The 27,875-nt window shown below is 44.4% G+C and overlaps 2 protein-coding genes across 4 annotated transcripts in view; both read left to right on the top strand.

Moving 5' to 3' along the window:
- Positions 1–18,853, top strand: part of c4h8orf34 (chromosome 4 C8orf34 homolog) — a 35,610-nt gene extending 16,757 nt beyond the window's left edge. For 2 of the 3 annotated variants that reach the window (XM_029148510.3, XM_029148507.3), the window contains exons 8-15: positions 3,396–3,531; positions 5,603–5,688; positions 5,817–5,890; positions 11,149–11,275; positions 14,394–14,881; positions 15,618–15,714; positions 17,644–17,682; positions 18,387–18,853. In XM_029148510.3, coding sequence (XP_029004343.1) covers positions 3,396–3,531; positions 5,603–5,688; positions 5,817–5,890; positions 11,149–11,275; positions 14,394–14,881; positions 15,618–15,714; positions 17,644–17,682; positions 18,387–18,394 — 1,055 coding nt within the window. In that variant the 3' untranslated portion in view covers positions 18,395–18,853. The remainder of the gene's footprint in view (positions 1–3,395; positions 3,532–5,602; positions 5,689–5,816; positions 5,891–11,148; positions 11,276–14,393; positions 14,882–15,617; positions 15,715–17,643; positions 17,683–18,386) is intronic. The other variant, XM_055507719.1, reaches the window with a different exon arrangement.
- A 2,795-nt stretch (positions 18,854–21,648) lies between these two features.
- The window catches only part of sulf1 (sulfatase 1), a 53,810-nt gene continuing 47,583 nt past the window's right edge, over positions 21,649–27,875 (top strand). Inside the window, exon 1 of the mRNA XM_029148499.3 lies at positions 21,649–21,959. The gene's annotated coding sequence lies outside the window, so the exon portion shown is untranslated. The remainder of the gene's footprint in view (positions 21,960–27,875) is intronic.

Here is a 27,875-nt window from a genome sequence, read left to right as displayed (position 1 = left end):
GCCAAACAAATGCGTCTCCGCCGCGACTCACATCAAACATGTCTGCGTGACGACGAACCGCCCGCCGAGCGGAGGCTTTTGAGCTCGCGGCCCTAATGAAAGACAAATGCCGCTTATGTATGGGGGGGGGGGGCAATGAAAGTGTGGGGTCTGCGAGTGTCACTGTACGTGTCGGGTTAAGTATGTGCCGTGCGCCTTTTTATCTGCGTCTGTCGCTCGCACGTGTGGGCGCCGGTGTGCGTGCGCGCGCGCGCGCGCTGGAGGCATCCATCGCTTACAGGCTATTAATTAGCGCCTGGCACGATGCGGTGAGACGCCGGGTGGAAAGAATCCCAGCGGGGCCGCGTCACTCGGGGGAGACGCGCTAACGCGTAACACCTGACGGGATGTTCGGCATTTTTGGTGATGAGGTGCCGCTGCACGCCTGGCCACGCGTGGGGTAGCGCGTCTGTCAGCACGTCGTCCGAGAAGGTGGATATTAAGCCGATCCCGAAACGGGCGCGCTAATTACGACTTCAGCTCTGTCTCTACCCCCCTCCCCCAGTATCACAGCAGCGCGGAGCCGCCGACGACGCCAAAAACGTTCAATTACATGGAAACTTTGAGAGCAAACACTTGATCTGAGCTGCGCTTCTCGCGCTTTGAGTGAGTGAGTGAGTGAGCGATTGCGGCACGGAATTCCTGGTTGCTCGGGCCTTTTGTTGGGATTGCATCGCTGGAATACTTTCCATCTGCCCACCCCCACCCCCACCAGGGTGAGCGGTCCTCACGGGAGATGCACTGTAAACCTGTTATGGTGGGATTGGGTGCGAGGCGTGGAGCTCCATCCATATGTGATTTGTGCTGGACAGGAATCTGGCCGTGAAGGTTTACGCTCTGAACCGAGCTACTAAATCTTTTATTCATCTGCTACCAGTGAGGGGGGGAACAAATGTGCCTGCAGCCATCAGGGCGCGCTGGGAGCACATGCGTCAGAATACTCATGTGGATGTGAGAGAACAGCCCGAACCCGGGCCAGACGCAGATTCGTCACTTTAGCACCACATAAAGCGCATAAGTCTTCCTCGGAGACGGCGTGGTGTCGACACAAGAATCTATCACGCTCTCCCCAGAATCCTGGACGTTCGGAGAGGTGGGGAACCGCCCCCGGCCTCGTCTAGTCACAGTGCGACGAGGCGCCGCACGATTCCACGCCGAACGCCGTGGCTCCAGTTTGAACCTCCTGTTGCACCGCTCTCGTACCGCTTCATCCGCGCCGGGAGTGGAGGTGACGAGCAGCTGTGTGCACTGAGGTCATGGTCGCTTTCGGGGTCACAGCCAGATGCTGGCGTTTCAGCTGCAGCCGCGCAAGCGACTGTTTCCAAGTGTCAAGTAGTGATTTGCATCACGGGCTGCGGCCCGGAGAAAATCGGGCACGCCGCACTCATCGGTGGCGAGAAGACGGGGGAACGGGTGAGGAGGGGGAGGAAAGGTGAAGGCCCAAACTTGAGCCGTTCCCACGAACAGCAAACTGCCCAAACTGCCTCTCTCTCTCTCTCTCTCTCTCTCTCTCTCTCTCTCTCTCTCCGTCTCTCTCTCTCTCTCCCTCCACCCCCACCTCAATACATGACGTGATGAATGGGACATTTAATATTGCCTCGCTCAGGGGTATTAGTGGAATGCATCCGTCCAAATGCCACAATGACGGCGTTACGGACGGCGATAATGATGTCTCTCATATCGTGTCAGAATCAATTAAACGTGGTCACTGACCCCCAGTCGACTTGGGAAAACGTAAGGGAGCACAATCGGTAACACAATATCGCAAACAGAACTTGCTAAAAGGAAAGGGTGAAAGACAAACGGACTGAGCCAAGACGTTTGTGCGGGTTTCATCTGTGATTAATGCCTGGTGAAATAACTCCTCTATCGGCACAAGACTGGGCTTGTCTGGTTGCGTTTACAAATGAGTGGATTAGCTGGTAGCTTCGTGTGTAGGTGTCAGGGTGATTCGCTGACACCCAGTGGAGACGGGGGATGTTCTGGCTCTGCGTCACACAGACTGATGGACGGATGGAGAGAGAGAGAGTTCTCATGAGCAAATGTCATCCAATCTAATCCAGGTGATTAGTCATGCAGTCTCCTATTTCAAGGTGCGAGACCCCTTTTTCCTCCCCCAAACCAGAGAACCCGGGCCCGGGGAACGTGATCCCAAAGTGAGGAATACCACCGTTGGTTCTAAAGAAGCAGACACGTGATCCGCCGCGTGTCCTGAGGATGAACCCACTTCCACGGACTCGGCAGCGTGGGATCCATGCGGCCGCGCTGACCGGACTCTCTGAGCCCGGAAAGCTTGACCTGTGAGAGTCCACAGAACCGCTCGCTCACTCATTCTCACGGCGCGCAGAGTTCCGTAGCGCGGTTCGCCTCTGGAGGATTCACTCACAACCGAACTTCTCAGACCCGCTCGCACGCTCTGCTTTGAAGCACTATTGAACAATCCCTTAGTGTCTGTGCTGGGCCACAGAAGACAATGACTTACTATTATTCAGCTGCTCCCTGCTGCTCTCTAAATCCTGTTAGTGGCTTGATTCATGCTTTGTTCAGCCCTATCACGCATCTAATAGAGACGCTCTGTCTTCAGCACGAGGAATCCGGGAACCATGATACCTGATGATGCTCTTTAGCCTTGAATCACATCCAAGCGTCAAATTGCTCCATATGGAGGAGATTTCGTTTCATAAGGAACAGCTGGAGCCGTGTTTGAGGCAAAGCCAATCACTTTGACAAAGGAGCGCGAAAGCCGGCGAAAACGTCGTTTATTTAACGAGTGCGTCGGACAGAAAGCGGAAAGGAGCCCAGCACCTGTTGTGCGTGTAAGGACAGATTTAGATTTAGCTGCTGCTGCTGAAGGGAATCCAGAGGTGAGGAGGAGCAACGCTGGCGTGTCTGATGCATATGGACGTCTTTAGAGGGTCCGTGTGTGTGATGTGCTCATGAGAACACGGGGGGAGATCAGTGACGGCTCTGTCTGCCTCTCTTTTCTTCTTCACTGACTCCATTGTTCTGCGTCCCTTTCACCCCGCGGCTCGTTGACGCGTGCTTCCTGTCTCTGTGCGGCCCGAGACGAAGCGCTGTCATTGAGTCGTCGCCGTCGTTCCCCGTGAAGTGAAACTTGTAAAGTGTGTGTGTGTGTGCGTGTGCGTGTGCGTGTGCGTGTGTGCGTGTGTGTGTGTGTGTGTGTGTGTGTGTGTGTGTGTGTGTGTGTGTGTGTGTGTGTGTGTGTGTGTGTGTGTGCGTGTGTTCAGAGAAGCTCGTGACAGACTGTCACAGTCTGGGCCACAGACTAAACCCATGATTAACGACTGGCCCTCTTCTTCCCCTGTCTCTCCGTTTGTCCCTGCTCCCCCGCTCAGAGGACCTGGATGACCTGCGCATGGAGGGCGTGACGGGCTTGGCTCTGTCCGGCAGCAAGTTCAGCCAGGGCCGCAGCTCCTACCAGCCTGAGCCGCAGGCCAAAGTGACGCTCAACATCTGCTCCAGGTGTGCCAGGTAAGACCCTCCCACATACAGTACAGTACAGACAGCGTCCTGAATGCAGGTGTAAATACTGTACCACCAAACACAGTGGGCGCACGTGTGGGTCTAATCTCATTCTTATAACCTTCATCAGCATCAAAAGGCATTTTCTCCTCCACAGTAATGATGGCAGTGTCTCTCCTGACACGTTACCTGTTGCCTCCTCAGCGTTGGGTGCAGTAATAGACAGGTGTGGGCAGGACGCTGCCTTGATGCCAGTGGCAGATAAGTGGGTGCCTCTTCAATGAGACGCCAGGCCAGCGTCTGCCTGCACGCCCTCCTCTGTTTGGGCTTTGGAATTTGTTTGTTTCCCACGTCTTTCATTCACGCTGGTTATCGGCTTCATTCCGCTCGCCCGCTGTGGGATGCTGGAAGGCCGATGGCAGCTCTCGTCGTCAGCTCGACTCTTCATCGACTGGATGTCATTAAGCGAGCAGTTGATACCTCTCGTTTTTTACAGTCCCTTCGTTAGATCGGCCACGGAGCAAGGCAGCATCTGCATCTGAAATCATTTTTGGATCACGGGCTGCGTTTTTTTTTTCTTTCTCTCCTGATTAAAATGTCAGACATCTGTTCTCCTTCTCTGTCTTCCTCTTCCCGTTCGAACCCGGGCCAAATTCTTGATTCGTCCTCTTTAACCTGACCACCAAATCCAAGTTTTACTGGCAACGGATTTGTGGTCTCTCGTAGATATTTTTGGGCGAGTTGAGGGTCATAAACACATCGACGAGTTGGAAACGCGTTGCGTGCGTGATGTGCCTTTTGTTCTATTTCTACTTTTCTGAAATTAGGCTTTGTGCGGTGGCTATTTCTGAACCTTCGCATGCATGCTCACAGACAGGTCATGGGTTAGAGAGGGCGATAGACCCGATAAGGAGGGTGGCTCGGCTCTGCATGGATCTGTGAACCAAGTTGGACAAGAGTTCCTCACACACTCGTCTTCCCTCAGGCCAACACATGCAGCTCCTGAAGTATGGATTAATATATATTCTTATATTCTAAGTCCTTGCTTCCGTTCAGACCCGTTGGCTTCTCACCAGCAGTGGCAGGTCAGGACACACGCTGCCTCCGCTGCCTCTCCACTGGTTTGAGTGTAAAGTGCTGTGTGGCCCGTGTGTTGTGGCCGCGTCTCTGTCTCTCGGGCTGCAGCTGCGGTTACGCCAGTATTTCATCCTCCTCCTGCATGCGGCCGATGGAAACCTCCCGTGTGCAAACGGGTCCCAGATCTCGGGCCCGGTCCGGAGGAGTCGCCGGCGCGGTCCGAGGAAAGGGATCAACGACTTCTAGGCTTGTAGTTCTCGTTAAATTAATTGCTTTCAGATCAGGAATGTAGCGAGTGAGTGGTAGTTAAGGCTTGTGGCTGTGAGCAGCTTTTGTCCGGGCGATGGGAAGGCCTTGTGATAGTCATCCTGGATGCTGCTTAATGGTCTTATAAATACCGTTACAGTGAGGGAGAGACTGTACAAGGAAGGGAAAGCAAATCTGCTTCAAAAAGCACAGCACTGCTTTTACCCTCAACATAGCGGCAGGGCCCAAGAAGCCCCGCAGCTCTGACAGACGTAACCTATGGATCCCTCTTCTTTGTCCTCAGCTCATCCACAAGGACTAATATAATATTTATTATGTTTAATGTGAAACAGTTACTGTGTGTTGTTGATATATGACGTTCCTGATTCCATTTTTGTCCAGACTGTTTCAACAGATGATGAACTACAGTAACTAAGCATCTATTACATAATATTACTTTTGCTTGATTTAAAAAAAAACAGGGAGATTTGGCGAGCAGCAATAAAAACGATACTGCTTCTGACCCAAATCCAACCCCAACATTCCTCCGTTCCCGCTACAATTCCACATTTTGTGGCGGTAGAGACAGTAAACTTCGCGGTACCCGGGTCCGACAGAGGCCCACTTGTGTTCTTCTTATCTCGCCTTCATTCTCCAAACATGCGCTGCCGTGTTGTGGCTGAGAAAAAGATGATTTGAGAGATTACTTGAATGTGGCCCAGTTCATGTGCTGTCTGTGTGTGTTGGCTGTCTTCAGGCTGCAGGGGGACAGTCTGTCGGACAACCGGTCGGAGGAGGACAACCGGTCTCATGTCTCGGAGCAGGCCGTACCTGACATCTCCTGTGAGTCGTGCATCCGAGTTCAGGCGTTCGAAGCCGTTCCTCTTTTCCGTCCGTCTCTCCGCATTCTTGTGGTCTCACGCTCTGCTCTGTCCTTTCCCCTTGTTTTCCTTGTGCATTGTCTGGAGCAGCTCCCTTGCCGGGGGTGGACACGGTGTCAGGACGGCTGCAGGAATGCGAGTCCCTGTCTCAAGTGTCGAGCTCGGTAAGTGTCCTCCCTCCATCCATCACCAAACAATTAAGATCACTTTACATCCATCAATTACCGCATTGCTCTCTCCTTCCCGACGTCTTTTGTCTACGAGTCGGCCAAAAAATGCACCCAAAGCCTCTTGTTAATAAGACAAGACTCGAGCAAAACCGATCCATCGTTATGCGCACATTTCAGCGAACACAACAAATGACAGAGCTCAACATGTGACACCGCAATTAGAAAACTCCCTGTATCACTTTGCTTGCCTCTCAGGGCGCTTGTGTGCAATCTGAAAGGCAACACTGAAAGGAATATCCAGTGACACAGTGACAATTGATACCGATTTGGAGGATTTACACAATAGCCCCTAATATTTACAGGTTACGAGAGTATACACAGGTTTATTCAATAGGAGACTTGCGTGATAACCTCGCATGCTTCAGGGGAGAAACCTATCGAAGCCTAACGCGCCTCACACCAGACGGAGACACAGACACACACATGCTGCTAATAAAGCCCTCGACTAAGACGCTGGTACCTTTGTGTAATTACTTCCCCTAAAATAACCCCAATACCTTTTTTATAATTGCCCGACCCGACAGTCAGACACAGATTTTATGGCATTTTTTGAATGAAGAAAGGCGCGTGGAGCCAAGGCTTTGCTCCGTGTGCGGAGCAGATGCAGAGAGGCTCCAGACTAACTGGGAGCAGACTCTGGGAGAGGCCAGGACTTAGAATCAAAGCCTGCAGTCGGACGTGTGATGGAGTTGATAAAGTACATCAGACACCATGTAGAAATTAAAGAACCTGTGCACCTTGAAAGATAAAACTCTGGTTTAGTCTTTGTTTAATTCTGAAAGGGCTTTTTGATAAATATTATTCAGGCAGTAAAAATCTAGAGATTCCAGCTAATTACTTTTGATTTCTGTTAAATCTGTTTCTCGTCCTGAACACTGACTTTCACATCCACGCGGAGCCACTGTTTAAAAGCTATCTAGCTAAAGAATGAACCCAGTCTGGCACGCTTATGAACAAGATGCTAATATGTCCCATATGGAAACCACAAGTTTGAACATTGCCGATCATCTACTGGAACTAATGCGGTTGTTTTGTGTTTAATTGCCTTTGATGGACTGTCTTCGAAAGACAAATGCAATTTGTAACCGCTCGTCTGTGGAATGGATCCTCTTCAAATCGATGTCCTACATGAGTCATCAATATTTTATTTCCAAATAAATGGAAACTCTGGCAACAGACACTTATAACACCAGTGAAATAACACTATAACCAAGGCAGCTGGAGTCCTTTGTTGGCAACGGAATGCTTTGGATAATATTACAGCAACAACCAAAATCTTGATTTATTCAAGTTTAACAGGGGTTTGTTACACAATAAAAGCTTGGACCGTCCTGCCTCTACTGTTCTTGTCAAGCACTGTGATGACCTGTTTGGGTTTTAGGGCTGTTTGAGGGCTCACACTTGGTTTTAGGATGAAGAATGAAACTAGGTTCAGGATGGGATTAGGTTACAGGTTATGGCCGGTGAGATTCAAAAGGGAAACACTCAATAAGGGGGAAAGTCTCAGGAGACTCAGAAGGTAAAATGAAGTCGCAAAAACCCTCAGACCCCGGGGGGGGGGGACTACAATACTACTTATATGAGCATAATCAAAATAATGTCATGGAATTGGACCATTTCTTTTATTATAGCGCTTACATTTTAAAATCTAACACAGCGGCTGCAGGTGTCTTTATTGTTTCTGCACAGGTTGCGTCGCTTATTAGAGTAGAAACGATGCATGCAATGTTTTCTCGGCCTAAAAGTTGTATTTTATAACGTGCACATTGCATCACGCGTGGCCGTCCATAAAAGTAATACGCCTCGCATTATACATCACCTTGGTTTGCGCAGTAAAAGCCTGGCACTGCTGGAAAATAAACACTGTTAATGGTTAATTATTATTCCGACAGGCCCCCTGCCTGCGCTAGTTCCCTTAGGTGATAATTGCCCCATAAAGACAAATACTTTCCTAAAGTCATCACCAGAACTCATTCTACCACAGTTCTCTTTGTGTGTGTTAAGTGATACGTTCTGATCCGATCGAGCCCGTGGAGGAGTGACCGTTGAACAATGTGCCAGGGCAAATATGGTGGATAAATGATAATTAGCGTGATGTAATGCCATGTGTATGATATAAAGCAGCGTGGTTGCCATGGCTTATTTTTTATTTCCACGGTAATTTAGTCAAAACACTGTATGGCTTTTTGTATTCGGCACCAGTCTGCTCCCCACAGTTATGCACATGGTTATCCTCAGAGCAAATCTGTGATTTAGACTATAGATAGATTAGTATAGATTTACCCACAGACGGTCTAATATGAATACTGTAGTCTTCATCATTTCTTACAGTTGCTATTTAATAATCTAACCTTATGATTTCCTGCAATGAATCATCTCCTTTCCACTTCACCGCTCGCCTCCTGTGACTGATGGATGACCGGCATGTTGCACAACCTGTCTTCATTGTGCTTTTGATGGAACTGTGAGTCCAGACAACAGGAACTCATTAAAAGTTGAGTGTCGCCCCTGAAGTCCCGCATCCGTCCAAGGCTACGCAGCGAAAAGAGGCATCGACCATAAGCGTACTATACTGTACCTGTGGTTTCTTCCAGCTCTATGTCTAGTCTATATACTATAAAAAAACTCAGCACAGTTAAAGCAAGTAACGTCAGAAATTTGGTTGTTTGGGTTAAAGCAAAAATCACCCGCCGTCAAAATTCTCTCTCTCTTGCTCCATTCGACCGAGGCAGATTAAATCTCTATGGCAACAAAAGCGCATCTTCCTGGATGTTGTCTTCTTCCCCCACACACACATCAACTCAACCAACACCTGACTGGAAAGAAACAGATGTGGTGTTGGTGTTGTGTCACACATTAACATCACATGAGTCATTTAACCCTCACATTTTAAAAGGCAGCACCTATTAATAAACGCCTGCAGCCACATCACGAAATGCGCATGGTGTGACTCCATCAGCTGTGTTTGTGTGTGTGTATTAATCTAAATATTACCCTGAGCTGACCACATCAAGGCGGGTCCATCAGTCGTGCTTTGTAGCGCCAGCAACGGGCTCAAAGCAGCCGTTCTTGCGGTCTCTCACTGGCTGCATGCATTCGGCACAGCTCTCTTTGTGTGAGTGCGTTCAACGTTGGACCCGGCTCCACATTGCGGTGGTTGTTACTGCTGATCACACACGTATAGCTGCACACATGTATGCCATAAAATCTTTAACACTAGGCTCCCATACTGTCTCTCTTGTCTGTCTTGTTTGCTCTGAACGTGGATTTCATTTTGTAAGAAATAAGATCCATGTTTTTTTTTTCTTTTTTATCCGGGCAGAGGTTTCACCAGAGGGTTTTTCCCCTTTTCTCCCTTTCCCCATCTTTCTGTTTTGTCATACTGGGAGGGAGATTATACAACTTGGGTTTTGCCAGTGACGTTAATAGACCCATAAGTCATAGTCGCTTCATTTTGAAGGTGAAAAAGTGTTTATTCTTACTGTCTATATCTGTATAGATTGACACATACAATCTAATAAACAAACCTTCGACTTAGATTTTGATGAAGATAAGAGCTGGTTTAGTGAACAGAATTTGTTTTCATCACTTCATTATGTCGTTTTAATATGTAATAAATTCCATTTTGTTTAGTGTTTAGTTTAGTTTTTACCCCATTTCTCTAGATGTTGATTCCTTCTGGGCGACGTTGTAAATATGTCTTCACAAAAGTGTAACAGCTCATATTTTACTCTGAATACGTGTTTGTTTGTTGATGTTATCTGGAGAGGGGAATTGCTCGCAGGCTCAGTGTATCCTGTTTGTTTGCATAGCAATGGGTCCGGGCTGCCAGCTTCAGCCTCAGTCTGCAGGTACGGGACGTGGCTCTAGTCTCTGATAAAAGAGGCTCTGTAGGCAGATAAGAGCAGACCTGGGTTTTCCTGAGCCATCCCAGCAAAGCGGATACACTGTAGAAGCACTGTAATAGTAACATCCAATAACTTATAGTATCATAAAAATCATAAAATGCACATGGGAAGCTTTAAGCTTGGAAACTGTTGGTGGCCTTGTTTGTAGGAGCTGAGAAGACCCAGAGTGAGAGAAGGACCAAATGATGTCATCTTCTGGATCTGAGGGGATACCACCACAGAGAAATCCATTTGGGGAGGGGATTCAGTTGTAATGTTCAATCAGCCTTGCTGCTTTATGAGGCCTGTAATTAAGGACTGGCTTGTGGTGCTGTGGTTCTGCTGCCGCAGGACGCCTCATATATCGGACCAGCACAAAGATCAATGCTGTAGACCCTGGGAAGGACAGTGTGTCATTTATCAGCGAGCAGCAGTCGTCGTGCTTGTTTTTCTCTGCGCGTCCTCTTTGGAAAGAAACGAGCGGACCATTAAATGCTGTTGGAACGCTGCACTCGACGTATATCATCAGATCTCCCAGCATTAGTCTGTGTCAGGGTTCAGCTCTGTCTCTCATTAAACACTTAGCGCTCGCGAAGTGCCGTACAGTAAGATCAGGCACCGGAGGCATCGTAAATTAATCTGGACTGAACCTAGGTTTAAGAGGCCGAATTATGGCTGACAGGTTTTACTTCTCACCTGCGTCTGGAGGCTCGTGCGCCGGCTCAATGGCTCATCCGGCCACTTGTGCCTCGTCAAGCGAATGGACGGGCGGATTAGGCAGGCTGCCACCGCAGGACCGGTGAAACCCCAGTCTGTCTGACGGCCCCCAAGCCGCTCCAAGCCGCTCTGTTGGCCGAGGACGTCTTGGAGCGAAGCGAGGCCCGGGCGGCTCCTTCCATGCGCGTTGGGGCCACGATCCGTGTCTTTATTTGCACACTGGAAACTGCTGATTTATTGTCTTTCGAAAACGCCGGTCGGATCCGCCGCTGTCAGAGCCCTGCCAACGGTGTGTGCCTACAAGCTTCCAGAGATTAACTGATATTTACACAGAAACCTACTGCACCGCTCCTCGCAGTCTAGAGCCCCGCGCTCGCTGAACACTGAGCAATAAAGGCTTCGCGCTTTCATCTGCACTTGCTGCGGTTTCTTGGGTTTTTCTAAAGCCCATAAAATAATAATTGCCTCTTTTTTCCAACAGATATGGCTCGGATATTTCCAGCAATAGCTGAAATTATATAAAGAGTTAATTGAAGGGTCTTTCTTCTAATGTGACTTTCTCTCTTTACTGTTCCCCTCGCTAACTAGCGTCAGGCTGTCTGGGAGGCTGATCTGAAGGCTCTAAGAGGTGGGAGCTCTGTCGGGCAGACGGGCCTGCTACTGGGCGACTCCCTCTTTTCTAAAGAGCTGGAGAACATGGGCAAACAGCTCGCTGGTAGGCTGTGTGTGTGTGTGTGTGTGTGTGTGTGTGTGTGTGTGTGTGTGTGTGTGTGTGTGTGTGTGTGTGTGTGTGTGTGTGTGTGTGTGTGTGTGTGTCTGGTATGCGTGCATTGGATGAGTTTGATCTCTGCATGTTCAGTATTTGTGGCTTTATTTGATGGATCGTGTGCATAAATCTGATCAAATACTTCTTTGGTGGAAAGAAGGAAGCTAGGACTGTGCAAACACACCACGCACAAGCACACACACACACACACACACACAGGAAAGCTAGTGGAAGAATTTTCTAGTTTCACTAAGTTAAACATGTTTGGTCTATTATAAAAAATACATGTGTAAATAATATGATTTCTTTTTATGTAACTTGAAATGGGAGGAATGCATCTGAACTCCAGCTTTGACAGTTTCAATGAATGACATTAGCTTTGCTGATTCATGTGGAAGTAATTGAAGCTTTAACTGCGCCGGAGACTGATTTGGTCTGACAATATGAAAGTTGTGTGGCATTTTGGAAATCATTATTCCTAATGCAGTTCAAAGCTCATCTTTGATATATGTGACGTCTGGGTGACTCAGACACTTTTTGTTTTCGCGATGATCAAATACTCTGTGTATTCTCTTGTGAGACCAAATGAAAGCCTGGAGCGGAGGCCAGAGAGAATGTCACCATTTACCGTCATGTGTCTCCCACTTGTTTGCTAATGTTTGCGCTCCTTCTCTGTCTGACCACGCGGGTGCAGTGATCCTCATCAGTGGGGAGATAGCGCTAAAACAGGGCTGTTTGCACTAACAGCATGCTAACGTTGGGCCCAGAGGTCTTCAGATGGCATTGATTTCTCGTCGTTTTACACTGAATTACTGAATATTTAGGGTGAGGGCTCCCACCAGGCATTTTTAGTGAGGCTGTTCACTGGGCTAATTCAACTCTTTTATGCCTTTATTAGCTGTTAATCCTTTCCATGTCTGGAGCCAGAACCTCACTCTTCATCTTGTATTGGAAGCCCAATTATGTGCTTGTGTGATCCCTCTTGCCTTCCTTTTGTCATATTTTTCATACATATGAATCACAGCTCAGATTGGTTGCAGACGCATGTTATGTACACTTTAAATGGAAAACAGTGTCATCTGAGGGTGGATCACTGTATGATGACCCACTGTGTTGAGTTTAGGAAGAAGAAATGCCAAACTGCTAAATACGTCACTGTTAATGGCAGAATTTTTTATTTATTCAGGCAGTATTCATTATTTATTGTACTATTGTAAGATTTTTATATAGACAAATGAACTGTCATTAGAGCTTATGTTTATTTTCAGAGGAGGTGCCCAATAAAGTTTTCATGGGATCTGAATGGTTAGCGTGCTGAAGCCCTGTACTCTCTCACCATGAGCATCTGCTGCTCCATCAAAGACTCTAATGGATTAGGCCTGTTTCTATTTCGTCTTGTCTCCCTCTCTCCGTCACGTTTTCTCTTTGTCTTGTTGGTTCTTTTTTTTGGTCTTTTTTTTCCGTACTGAAACAGAAAATCAAAAACAATCAAAGGTTCAGCACCATATGGCTTTTGATGGTATCTTCCTGATCCTGTATGAGCTGTCGTTGCGTATCGGGGGTCTGTGAGATGGCTTATATTACGTCTCTAGCCGAAACACAGTAAAGTCAACAGACATCACGGGGCAGGAAGTCGGAGGAAGCGACTGGTTTACAAGAAAATCATGAGTAGAGCAACCATTTACGAAGAGAAGACATTCACAACATCATGTGGAGCATGTGGTGTTTATTATTGTACTAGTAAATAAATCAAGATTAAAATATCAACTTTATGGGTACAGATTACTAATGAACATGTCCTGTTTACAATATAGTAGTAACACCAGGCGCGGTGGACAGAGTGTGGGTGGAACCTCACTTTACACCGCTGTATATTATTTTTGTCCGTTATTTCACCTCTGCCCAGAACTATAAGGTGTTTTATGGCAGCGTAGTTACAATACACTGTGCTGTAAATGCCATGAGCTCAGCTGCCCTGAGAGATGCGTTTTCTCCTGTAATGTTCAGAGCGATAACAGTGATGTAGAAAGTACAGTATGTGAACCCAGTGGGCAGTGGGTGATATGCAATACAGTATGTGCTCTGCAAAGCATCTCCCGGTAAAGGTTAACGCCAGGGCAATCAGAGCTGATTAAGCACAGAAACGACGATCTAATTACGCATGTCAGAGAATTAAATGCATTTCATCCCCAAAGGATGGTTATAAAAAAAAAAAAAACAGTCTGGAATCAATTTCAAAACAACTAAGTAATGTCTCAAACCGCATTTGGAATAGTGTTGCAGACATTCTGCTTTGCATACTGAATGGATATTTGTCTGTGAATAAGACCATGTGTTTTGCATTTTTCTGTGGAAAAATGTTGTTTGTATAGGAAGAAAGAACCATTTGCTCAACAAGGAAGTCAGGGTTTGTGAAATAGTTGTCATGCCTCTTTGTGTCATTTAGTTAACGTTACGCATATACAGTTTTCCATAAATAGTCGCTTCTGATGACTCACTCCTAAAATTATCCCACTCAAATGATAACTTCCAGACTGATTTGTTGTACCCCGACTGCCAAGACCTGCAACAAAAGCCTAAAAACATGGAAATAATGACCCAGATGTTGACGGTCAAAGTTGGCAGCGCTGCGTGTTTCACAAACTGCGATGTTTTTGAGACTACCAGCGAGACCAGCGCGTGTTTTTGTCAGGATCAGGGAAGAAGATTATTACTAGGCTACGCTCACTGTGTATCAGCTTGGACGCGTTCCTGACGGAGGAAGCTGGATTCACCACAGTTTATAGTGTCTATAAATATTCTCATCATTACCCAGAAGAAGGATTAAACTAAGCAGTCTCGCCCTCTTTAATGCTCGTTAAAGTTTGTGAATCATCCGTCTTGTAGGACACAATTCTCAGAATATGCACTAAAAATATTTGTTCACAGAATCCACCTACCTACACTCGAACTGGTTTTACTGGCAGTGTTCTATGACGTTCATATCAAATTGTAAACAGACACGCTTGCTGTTTTCGGTTTAAAGCATCTGCCTGACTTTATTATATCATACCTCTTCTTCCTCCAGAGGTGGAAAAGGACCTGGCCAAACTTGCAGAAGTGGGTAAGATGACCACCCGCTCCAACAATCCACACAGTAGTCTCCTCCACAACCCTCTGCGCCACCGGACGCTGCCCGACACGCTTCCCCTCGCAAGCCTGATCTCCAGGCCCCAGTCTCCGGGCGGCAGCCTCTCAGGCAAACCCTGCGGCGTGGGCCTCCCTCTGCTCAGCCCCAAGTCCACCTCGCTGGCCATGGGTCGAACCCAGTCCCCCAGCAACCCTGGGAGCAGAACGCAGACCCCCAGAACCCCCAACAGGCCCTTGACCCCGAATAGTTTGCTCACACGCTCAAACTTCAACCCTGGATCCCATAAAGAGGTGACCTTCAGGAGGTCACGGAGCCGCCCTGTAACGCCCACAAGTCAGCCCATGCATCCGCGACCGCTGCTCACCCCGCCGGGACTCAGCACTACAGACAGCCTTGGTGCCAGCCTACGGGCCTATCTGTCCGAGGTAAGATGCCATCATCGTGAAGCATACAGTGGTTGAAGATTTATCTACAGTAGATCAAAGACAACTTTGAGTACAAAACATGGACTAACATTCATGACAACATCATTGCAAACCTTGGGTCACGGGTTTGAAAGGCAGCGTTTTAATATGGCTGACGCCAACCTGTGTGCTTAGCGTCAACCACACTCAATGCCCGAGTCAATCTGGCTGGAGAACATGAGAGAGAGCCTTTACGGAGAAAGATTACGACTCCGAGCACCAGAACACGCAATATCACACATGTGCATATGCTCAGAAACACATGAGCGTGCACTGTGTGGGGTTTAAAGAACGACAGAGGATCAGCACAGTACAGTAGGATCACGGTGGAAAAATTAGTTTGGAAGAAAAAAGGGGCCTTTAATCTACTTAACAGCAGCATTGTTAAAATAAGACCTGTCTGAAGGTTAATTTAATAGTAGGCAGTATATTCCTTCTGTGGACTCTTTGACAGTTACGCTATGGTTGACACATTGTGATATTGTCCAAAAAACCACTGCACCCAGTTAGAGTTTATTGAGGCCACCTGGTTTCATGTAGAATAACTAAAGGCCTTTAAGTGAGGCCTGCAGGAGAACCAGGGAATCCTGAACCTGTGTAGTTGTGTGTGTGAGGTCTTCCAGTATAAAATGTAAAAACTGTGTCTGCTGTTGAAAAGTACCAAACACGGTCACCTTGTCATCATTTCCTCTTTCAGGACGAGTTTTACCAGCAGCTACAGGCCATTAGACAACCCTGGCATATTCCCAGCGACACAGACAGTGACATCCTGGAGCCTCCTGAACAGGATAAGAGTGAGTAACTTACCCAACTGTCTCTGTCTTCTGTCTTAGGTTTCATTAGTTCCTTAAACTCAACCTTTTAATGTTCATTATCTCCTAATTGAATTAACTATGCTGTAGTTTAGTTACCAAGTGTCTCTTTTAAATCCATGTGACGAACCTGAAAAAGTGACTCACTCCTTTTGTTTGAAAGATGTGAGGTCCATTTGGTTCCTGTAATGTTCACCACAGTAACTAATCCTTTAAAACCAAATCTCTCTATCAAAAACTGAGGATTAATGTGAACATTGTCTTGTAAAAATCTGAGCTGGAGCACTAGGGCTGATGTATAAAATGTTCCATATTTTACTGTTGGGTGGTATTTGGGAGAAATTGTCAGGAGGGGAGCATTGTCCTGTAAATTTCCTTTCCTGGCGTCATGTAAGACATAAGGCTCTATCAAGATCCAGTCAATGGATGTGACAGTCTTAAAAGTTGTAAATTTAACCATAGCAGTGGTCTGGCAGCATATTACTCAGGCTTTGAAAGTGACAGAATTAGATCAGACCTCCTTAAATGTTCTGGTCCATAAATGACATAGATGTATGTGGCTGTACAGGCTGCCAGACAGAAACTAGGAGCAGTTCTATCCACTGAGGTCCACTTAACATTTATGCTCTCTTAACATCAGTTAACATCTGAATAAACCTCTCTGAGTTGTTTGTTAGAATTTATACTGCAGATACAATAAATAAAAATCATAGACAATTACCTTATTATGGTAAATCTCTCTCGTGAGCTTGGTTGGAAAGAACAAAACAGCATTGGGAACTGTTAACACCGAAGTATACAATTCAGCAGCATATTTAAACATCACCAATTTGTTAAAAAAGTGTTTTGAATGTATTTTTTATTTTGTAGTAAGATTTTGTAAAGAACTGCTGATAGTACATTTACTGCAAGATGAACAGCATAACACTGATGTGTAACAGATGATTATTTTCCTTCCAGTAATCAAAAACAATGCAAAAATAAAATTATTTTTGACAACCTATGGAACTGCTGTTTAAGGGAAATATCATCTGACCAAATTACAAGCACTCTCAATGACGGTCCAACCACACGTCCGGCAGACCATTTCCATATTTTGCTCCTGTCATTCATGTGCCAGAAACATCTGATGACGCTCACAATCATAAACAGCATGAATTCAGAAATGTTCTGATATTAACGAAGCCTTGTTTTCTCAATCGCGAAGCAGCAGCCGCTCAAACTGAAAATGAGTTGCAGGTGTGATCTGAAACAGACGGCTCTCACTGACGTTACAAAATGAGAATTCCAGTAGAATAACATCAAGCAGACAAATGGTTGTCACATGGAACTATAACTCCAGCCAAACGTGTATCTTCCAAAATAAAAGGATAATCTTTGTATTAGCCTCCGAGCGCCTGCTCCATGCCTTGGCAGTGATAATTGCATGTTAAGAAGGGATATGAGACACATGTTGAATAAGCGGTGGCGTAGACGCGGGGAGAGAAAGACTGACAGTGGAAAGGAGACCAAAAGCCACAAGACGTGACAAAGCACAGTTTGGCGTGAGAGGAGTGTGTGCGTGTGTGTGTGTGTGTGTGTGTGTGTGTGTGTGTGTGTGTGTGTGTGTGTGTGTGTGTGTGTGTGTGTGTGTGTGTTCACGCATGTTTAAGCAAGTGTGTTAAATATGTAAAGGATTGTGTTATTCAGATAAATACTGCAGTTTTTAAATAGTAGCAGTAGTTTGTCCTGTGAAACAACTACTGTAACTGCTGGCCATAGAGTAGCCTGATGGTTTATTTAGAAATACTACAGTACAGTACAGTGGAGTAGATTAGTAGTACAGTACTGTAGCTCTCAGCAGGACAGAAAATTTGCCGCTCAGTGTGAAAACCGCTCAGTGAGAGTCACATTTTCTGTCCTAATTCACAGGTGGAGCCCGAGATGCCAGTAAGAGATCTTTGTTTTCAGGTGAGAGTTCTTCTGCCATTGCAAGCTCAGATCTGGAGAACCTCTGTGTGTGCTTAGTGAATGACCTCACTGGTAGAGCCGCAGCATGTAACTTAAATAAGTATCAAAGGCTGGCACACTGTGGAAGTCTCCACCTTCATTTATGGCCCATTCAAGTACCGAGCCGTCCCAGGCTAAACGGAGGGCACGGTAGCGCTGGGATGGGATTGGTGCAGACTGGTTATGTGTGGAGATGAGAGCACGGTTGCCCAGTTCCATTAAGTCACTTGGGTTCTGAGTTTACACGCAGCAGACGGCGTCAACTCGCAGCGTCAACATTTGGGAGAAGGAGAGCGTCTGTCTGGTCTGAGGCTGTCTGCGGTTCTCCTTCTTGTGGCTCCAGAGGTGCCCACAGTTCCCAGTGTCAGTGTGCCAGTCTGGAGGGAGATCTGAGAGCGCGCTGCTTCTGCTGCTTGGCTATCAGAGATGCCAGAGCGTTGCCCCGGCAACCAAATCCAAAGCTTGCTGCTTAAGTTCACCCCAGCCCTCAATCTCCCAGAGTCTATTGCACATATGGTCATTGGAACCGCTGGGTTACAGCAGCACTCATGTTTGTTTATGACATGTCCACATTTTAAATGGCTCTTTAATAGTAAATGCACCAGTTATTAGTCTTATTAGTGGTTAAGTGTCTCATTTTGTTTTTTTGTCTTTCATTTTCACAGGCCTTTAGTGATGAAGCCCAGAGACACTGATCCAATCAAATGATTATGCAAACCACTAGACATTTTGAATATGTGTAAAAAGATGATTATTTTTATAATTCATATGAAATAAAAAAAAAATGTTGTATACTTTTTTCACAGATATTTCATAGCCATTGTACTGTAACGGTATGATACAATGTGAGAACATTACTTCAGAGTATGGGATATAATTTATTTTGGTTTGCTCTACACTGTAGCATGCTATCGGACCTCGGACCTAGAGCCAGATGCATTTTGTTGACAGACTTTTTCTAGGCCTAGTGCACATTCACATTGTGAAGGCAGCACACGCACGGTAAGCAAATGTTTAATGGTATGCACTGTTATAACACGTGGTGTTTTAATATAACAAATGTCAAGTACACAAGCTGTGGAGGGTGGACAAGGAATGCTGTAATGTTAATTAAAATCATTTGTTGCACACATCTTGACTTATTTCGGTTTCGTGTTTTTGCTTCCTTTTGTGTTTGCAGTTGTCTGAATTTATGTCCCCTGACTCACAAACACAACACGATGAGTTCCTGACTAAGCCAGTCACAAAGTTAACAGATGACCATGTTTCATCCAGTCTTTCATCTACTTAGCTGAGCCCAACATACCTTTGAATTGGCATAAACCCACTCCATTTCTAGACACTTTGTCTAATGGTACATGATGAGAACCCGTCTCCAGATGACTCCATAATATTCACCTTTCGTGTTCTGACCGTGGCTAGATTGCCTCTTGGTGTTTACTTAGGCTTGTGCTGGTTAAACTGTGGTCGTCTGTTACACAGGTGACGTCAGCTCTCGAGACATACACTGTGGACACACCCTCCACCCGGACACGGTCTGATCCCTCCGTTCGAACCCTGCTGGGTTCTGCGGTACCGCACATGCAGCCGTGCCAACGGTTGAGTCTGTCTCTCGGGATGTGGTCAAGAAACTGCCCAAATCCTCACTCTCATTTCACATAGTAATTCCTGTAAATGGATGTGTGAGAAGCCTAATGACTTCAAAGCCCCCGCTGTAAAACATGGTATGTGGATTAATGTCCCATGTATCTCAGAGCATTGTGTGCTCATTTCAGAAGGATGTGGTTTTTTAAGATCTGTGGAAGAATTTGTGGACATGGCATAATCACGTCACAGTGGTGCCTTGATTTAATCTTAATACAACTATAAACAGCGTGTTCCTGTCAGAAAAGGGAAAGGGCTGGCATTGCATAATACAATTTTATTTTATAATCACTCTGTTGCAGGGGAGTTCTCACATTGATCACCATCTGTTTTTGTTCCACAGATCACCATCATGCTAACACTGTTTACACTATCAATATTTTCCCTGAGTTTATATGTCTCCTTAACTCAGCAAAAAAAAAATCATGAGCATGAGGATTTCTGGAATAAACCGGGACAGTTTGGTCAGTTCCTGCCACAGATGTCGCACAAAGACAGTACTCTGGTGCTTTTTCTCTCCGTGTGTAGACAAACGCCTCAGAATGTACCATTTATGCTGCCTTGTCTTTGTATGGTCCCAGTTCTGATCATAGCCATCCAGCTATTATTTAGGGGTGATCCCAAAGGGAGTGCAACTGTACAGTAATTGTTATGACCGATGTTTATGAAGTATGATCTCTAACACTACTAATATTATCTCAAAATATGTCTAACGCACAGGCTTTATAAACCAGGCCCATTCAAAGCAACAGGAAGGGCCACCCAGGAACAGCAGCAGACATCGCTATACTGTACTTACTGGGAGATCCAGACCACCATCAATGGTCAGCAGACTGACCAAGGTCTTAATTTACAGCTGAACAGCCTGGGATTTATCCGGACGTACAGCACAAATAAATCTATGGTGGAAGGGAGGTATGCTTTGAAGGCATATAAAGTCAGTATCATTCACTGCCTGTTCCAACATGGTGAGAGTACGTGGCCATATGTGGGGAAAAAACAACCAATATGTGTATGTGAGACCCGATTTAAGTCTAAATGTGCAGACAGATGAGCACAGCTTTGCTGCATTAAAAGATTTAATGTTTGTGAGAAATGTATCACATGATTATGTTCCATAAAATGTGACAAGGGACATTTACATTTCTTATATAGAGTACATTTCCTTTAGATACACTGCCTGTTTAAGTCAAATACGATACATTACTTTTATTAACTACTCTGCACTGTATGGATATGTTTATTAAACCACTTCTGTCTGGACCTTGAGTGGTTCATTTTGATGTTGACTGTAATTTAAAACATAATCAACTACCTGGATTCTGTTCTCTCTTCTGTTCATTGGAGGGAACAGCTTGTTCTCACAGAGCTAATGAAAGCAGTCACCACAGTTCTTTATCTTCCTCAAGTCTGTCGTCAATATTAAAGCCAAAGTGTTGCTCTCTCCTTTGGCGGTGAAGGCCTAGGCTTTGCTCTAGCATGGCATCATTTGTTTCACAGGATCATATGCAAACATTTATGGATCCACTAAAAGTATAAACAAACAGCGTGTGTCTGAGCAGAGCGGATCACGACTTCACATCTTGCTGACAGCTTGTCTGTGTTCGCAGCCAGTATCAAACTGTTCAGCACCTCTGAAACAGGGGTGTCCCATTACACCAAACATGACCGTGTATTTTGCTAACCTCACAGCATCTAGGGAGTTGATGATTAATAGGAAACATCAAAGGACGAGAACAGTGGCCATTCATACGGGACATACGGTGCCCTGTGTCATGCTTCATTTTCATGGGATTGTATGGATTTTTTTTTTTTAATGAGGTGGCTGGAGTGAGAAACAGACCTGGGGCATTGGGTGAAGAGGATATGCTGCCTCACTGCTGTTGGAGTTGTAGCTTGGCACATTATTAATGGATTTACAGTATAATGATTTAAAAATGACTGTTTCAGAGTGCGTAGGTCGTGTACTGTAGCAATCATGGGTTTTCTGTGCTGACTCAAACGGTACTTTAACTTTAACCAAAGGAATTTATCCTTTAACTGAGATAATTTAATATGCCAAAGCCCTAAAATTACCCAAAATGTTGGTTAGGATATGGTTAGTAATGACCTTACGCTCTTAATCTAGTCCCACGATCATTTTACATCACTGGCTTGTTCCACTGTGGGATCAGAGAGAGCTCCAAAGTTCAAAACCGATGCTGTTTCAATACATTTGCAGGTTTATTTCCAGTTGAAATAGTAAATATCAGGACAAAGAAGTTTAACTGGAGCAACAATGCAGGTGCAAATCTGAAAAATGTTCATGTTCTGTATATCTATAATAGAAGCTCTCATTTAATTGCATGTAGAGTATAAACGTAGGCTGCTACGATCATTAAAACAATGAGGTCTCGCTGCAGGTCAGCAGTTATTACCTGTCACTTCCGGGTTGCAAATTTATCTGTGTAACGGATAAAAGTAACGTAACAAAAGAGATGCTTTTTCAGTCTTTGGCGGTTTTATGTAAATACAATCAAAATAAATAAGTTAATTGCTGCCAATGAAAACTTGCCAAAGCCTTCGTTGAAGCTATACAACGTTCAACATACAAGGTAAGCTAGCTCTCAGCTAGGCTATGCGGTGTTGTGCTGTCTGTTGCTTTTTAAAACAATATTAACGCTAATTCACTTGACTTGTAGGTTGTTTGAAAAGCTGTATGAACCAAACTTTTGCTCCGCAACATTAAACAGCATGGTATTGCTAGCTGTCTATCATGGCTAATGTCTAATTAACATTAGCTTAGCTTAGCCTGACCGTGTGTATGTGCGTGGTACCGCAGCTTTAGCGGTCGCTGCGATGGTATTTGTAGCGTGACTGCAGCATGAAAAGCTACAGTCATTTGCTAATTGTTCCGATTGTCTCTTACAAACACATCTTAAATCCATTAAAATCTAATTTTCATTCTGCCGAGAGGCGAATGAAAATAACTTAACCTCCAACTTTGTAAACCAAAAGATATTCATCATTATTGTGAGTAGATGAGGCTGTTGTGTTTGGCCAGGCTGGCGAGGTGTTGAAAGACGTACTGGCCGCACGAGACAAGTGTTATTGTATGTTGAATTGTTTTGAAAACATCTTTAGCTGTTTGCTGTGGTACTTTATCACTCCTCTCTACATATGATAAAGTATCACAGGCGTCTGTTTCTTAAATGTCCCTCCATAGAGCTCCAGCTGTCAGGCTCACGTTTTATGCTAAATGACGTGGAAATGTCTAATCCCATTTGGTGTAGTATGCTTGAAAGGAAACGTCTACTACTGGGATTAACAAATCTTTTATCCAAAGAGCTGTTCAGAAAATCCAAAGGGATCACGTAGTCGATGGATAAAAAACCCGTTGTCATTTCTGGCTCGTGCGAGTCTTTTCTGTCAGAATCATTAAGATCCACACAATCCACAAGAGCCTTGAAAGTAAATACTTGTTAAAGTTGAACTGTAGGGTCCTGGTGCGTGAGTCCGGTAGTTGGAGCTGTCTTCTCTGTGTCTCCTTTTGTTTTCTCAAAGAACAATTTGGGATTCCTCCCCCTGACCGTCATGTGGTCAGTTTTCCAGACACATGGACCCTTTTGAAAAGCAGAGCTAACGTGTGTTCTAAACTGGCAAGTCTTGTTGCTGGGTGAGGCTTAAGACCTGGGTCAGATGACTCATCCAAACTCAGCGCTTGTTTCTGGTCTCAGGGAATCTTTTTTCTCATATTAATGTTATTATTCTTTCAAATGCAAGGGTCTAATATTGGTCTGGTGGGGTGCAGTGACTTAGAAATGTTTATTTTTACTCTTGTGGTGGTTTGAAACATGACTGGAGTGGACTGAAGCTAAATATTGTGGCATGGACACGAGGGCACTGTTAATATGATCATATGTAAACCTATTGTCAAACTGCTTTGTCTCCGAGGATAATGTGAAGACCTCCACCTCTTCAGTTACATGTTTGGATTTCAGAGCTTCATGCACAAGTGGCAGCAATCCCTCCTGAGTCACATCCTTTTATGTTTTCATTTACATATAAAGTTGCAGTGAATTTATTTAGTCTTCACATCCCTTGAGCTGTGTTTTATTATACACAGTCATGCTGCTTTGTACTAATTGCCAGCATTTTTTTGTGCTTCCACCCATGCCAGAGGCTTCTGGTAGATGGCTCTGTGTAGGTGTCATCACACTAAATGTCATGCAGTAAATACAACATAGTCTTTTTGGATTAGTTATTCATATCTGTTTATTTCACCACGAACAGTCAAACAGTGTCAGAGAAAACTAAACCAACATCAGGTCTCTCACCAAATGCAAATTGGATTTATATTCCAGTAAAGTCATTGTCCTTTTATGATCTTCCCTTGTTGAAAAGAGGTCATAAATATTTATGGGACATTGGAGTAAAAGAGTTTCAGGAATAAAAGGGTAATAGATCGTCACGTCCAGCTTTTTAAGGTTATGCAAGTTATGCATAGTCATGCAGTGACCTTGTGCTTGATGAGAACTGATTATTTTTGCTAGAAATTTCCACTTGGTTTTCAACACATTTGTGGCAAGATGTTGTTCATCCTCACTGAGACTCTGTTACCACTATAAAACAACTGCCAATATTTAAGTAATCTTAAACTCAACGCCTTCTCTTTATCATGTTGTCTTTGCTTCCTTTATACAGTAATGAATTTCTAAGTATTGAAGCAATCGCAATCACAAGTTCCAGCTAATTCAAGCAAAATAAAGTAGAAATAATATTGAATCATTTGATTTGGCAGGGCTCCTTTGTAGTGTCCGTGTTATTTCATTAGGTCTCCATGGGACTCTATGCGGGAGAAGGGTGGAGTATGACTGAATGATGATGTTGTAATTGGCCAGTTGGGAGGGGAGGAGCTGTAAGATTGTTCAGCGACTGTAGGTGGATCTCTGACCACAGGAGACCACAGAATGTCTGCCCTAATGATATAAGTCTGAGAGTTTTCAGCTGCTTAGCACCTGTTGCTCTTTTTCTACATGTCCTACTTCTAATCCCTTCTTATCTATCACGCCCTTTAGAAAGTACTGTGTGAGAGGTCTTTTGTTTCTTGTCTTGTCCGCATTAGTAACCACCGGCGTGCACGTTTTGCAGGCAAAATGACACTGGACAGATTAACTGTGCAAGGAACATTGGTAGTGTTTGGTTTGCTTCTTTCCCAATCACAGAAATTACGCTGTTTCCCCTCATCAAAGACCAAAGCAGCCAAGAGTCTGATCTCAATTTACCAGCAATGCGCTGGGAAGTGGAATTATTCAGAGGTCACGATACTTTTGCATTAGCCTCGTTCAGCTGGAGCATGATGGACAAACCGCATCATTAACAAGTCACATTTGTTGTTGTGACACATTTTCTTTTCCCATAATGTAGTTTAGGTTTCACAGCTATAATGGACAATGAATTCATGCACAGTTAAATTAAAGGTTAATCAGAGTAAAGCTGTTACATATAACATTGAGGGGCTGTTCCTGGCATTGTATGGAGTTGCGGGGGTTAAACTGAGGTGCAGGCTTTCCTATATTGAGTGTGTGGGAAGCAAGGCATGACACAGTGGAGAACACATTCCGACACTGCCTCGTAGTTCCAGGGGACTCCAGGCTAAAATCCATTCTCTGGCCAGTCTTACTTGAACATTTGCTTTCTCATATGTAACTCATACTGTATGCCTCCAGTGCATGTCTAAAAGCAACTTGAGTTTCTGCCTGCACTTGATAAGTTGTGATTCTGATAAAAGGATGACTGAATTTCTATGTCATGTCTACGGATGGCTAAACAGTGCTTTATTTAGGGGGCTTTCATTCAATTATTCTACATGTGTTTATCTAATTAGAGTATTTCTAGGTCTGCCATTTGATTCATGGTGAAATAGTCGACGACACCAATGTTGTACCCAAACTGCTCAGTCCTTTAGACAAAGTCCGTACACTATGCGATTCTGAACCAATAAGTGAGATCTATACAACAGGCAGGCAATCTAGGTAGTGCACAGTTTGTTTCAGACCTGGAGAACCTCGCAATAAAATTGATTTATTGTATCATAGAAAAATACCACGTATTGGTATCCAAAGCAACCTTGGCTGGAATCCATATAAACATTGCCACAAGGCATAAATAATATATATTACACAGATTATGGGCTTTTACTTACAGCATGTACGTACATATGCTTGCAGTTATCAAATTGGAAAAGAATATTAACCACAGAGTTTTATTACAGGACTACAGACAATAACATCTGTGTACTGACTCTTGCTGATGAGGAGTCTGACTCATCCTGTCTCTTCCATCATCTCAGAGGAGCAAAATGGCCAGTAAAACATTCTTTTAAATTGCCTTTGATATCTATGTAGCACTTTGGATCAAAGAGGAGCTGTTATATGAGAAGTCATTAATAAGTGATCTCTGTGTTCCTCCCACAATGTCAAGTTAGTTCATACTTGGACTTGTGTGTGTCATGTCAAGGCCAAACAATGAGGGGGTTGGTGTTTATAGTGATACAGTATATTTCCATGATGCAACCGGGTGCTTAGTTTTAGGGAGGAAAGGAAAGACGAGCAGTTATAGAAGAAGTGCACAAGATTGACTGTGAGAAATGTGTTTTGCCAGCAGCTTTGTAAGATTTGCCTCTTGCCATACAGGGAGATGAAGTGTGAGGAGGCTGAACTGTGCCAGCCCTCCACAAGAGGGCACAGATGAAGTTGCCAGTGGTGTTTCTTATGATCTGGCTTGTTAGTAGATCACTTCTATGAAAGTTCCACGTCGGGGGCTGGTATTTGATCTCCCAATGATTTTAATACTTATTTATTACATATGGAATAAGATACTTTTTATATGCAGTAAAAACCTTAACGGCATAGTGAAATTTAAGGAAAATAAAAATGATTCCATTTTTTGCAGGTCTAGTAGGTTGACCTCAATAGCACCTTGCTTCTTTGACCTTTTTGAACTTTTCTAGTTAGGTTACAAAATCCTGGCTTTTGCAATTCTCAGATCTGAGATTTTTAGACGAGGTATGTAGGACACTAAAACACTTTATAAAACAAATATAGTTTGTATTCTTTCTCGGACTGGGTTTAGTGCTTATGTTGGTTATGCTGAGCAGACTGAGCAAGACCATGAAGTGATCATAATGGCGTCACCTGCCCCTTAGGGTGGATGTCAGATGCCTACACAGATTAGCAGCCAGGGCTTGATTTACAGGAGCATGTGGTCTGGGCTGCTGTTTGTCCTTGCAGTTGGTGTGTTATTACAGAGACTAGAATCTGTAGATGGCCCCATATGGTGCAAAAGAAATGTGTCTGAGTTTTGGTTGGACCCTGTTACAGTATTTCTAAGTTTAGAAATGCTTGAACTGACTTGTGGTTTAAAATGAGTATTTTTTTTTGTAGTTGGCCTACTGTACCAATTGATTCTTCCTTGTGCCATGACTTTCCTTTTTTTTCAGTAGTTTATCTAGAATAGCTCTTCTCTGCCATTGCAAAAATGTAGCCTAGTTAAAAATATGAATTCTGCTCACTCTACCATACTCATAATCTCCTTTTTGCCATGAAGCTAATTGATAGCTATGACTATTGGTGAACTGTAAACAGACAGCTGGCAAAAGGGCCATGTGTCTTACAATAGTTCATAATGTCGTGCAGTTTGTATTGTTAACTCCATCTTCTGTGGCTGTTGGGGAGACAACCACACAAAGGAAATATTTGTCCAATCTGTCCAAGCAAACTCGCCAATTGTGGACTGAACTTTCCCATTGCACTGTTCTGTCTGTGTGGCATGTAATTGAAAGAGAAATGACACTTTGAACTAGGCATGAGGCAGTCAAGCGGCTATGAAGTCTGATAACCAAAACCTATGCACCTGTTTCATGAAGTTTTGACTTGGTCACATTTGAGCATTTAAAATATTTATATTATTTATATATTTAGGTTTTTTAATAATATAGTTGGCTGTAGACTAAAAGATATTTTGGCACTTTCTTCAAAGCTCCTTTTTGGAATACAGAAGATATAAACAATAATGTTTATCTACATATCTTAAGTGTGTTTTTTTTTACTCACCACATAAGAGGATTTACTATTTTTAAAGTAAGCCAAGTCTGTCTGACCAATGATTACCATATGCAAACATTTATACACAATGTTTTTTCTTGTACTATGGTTTATAGTGTTCTATGCTGTTTAGAATTGTTGTTTCTCTTGGTATATCCAAGCTCAGACAGCTTTGACCAGCGTCACAAAGAGCCAGGAAGTCTTGTTGGGGGTGCAGCTACTAAAATGTTTATCTCTACCAATTCATGAAATTTGTGTTGCATCTGCTGTCATGAACTGATTCAGTGTGTGTGTCTGTGTAAATGGACTCAAATGGCTTTCCAGTGTGAAGTGAAAAGCGTTTCCTAGGTGGTGAAAGCAAGCTGTTTGCTCATGTCCAGACCTGTAGAATGGATGAGGACACAGATGGGGTTTCTCACTGGTGGA

Source organism: Betta splendens, chromosome 4 (assembly GCF_900634795.4).
Source record: "Betta splendens chromosome 4, fBetSpl5.4, whole genome shotgun sequence".
In the NCBI taxonomy this organism is placed as follows: domain Eukaryota; kingdom Metazoa; phylum Chordata; class Actinopteri; order Anabantiformes; family Osphronemidae; genus Betta; species Betta splendens.
Note: the sequence above shows the minus strand (reverse complement) of the source record. Positions and strands in the feature narration are given on the sequence as shown.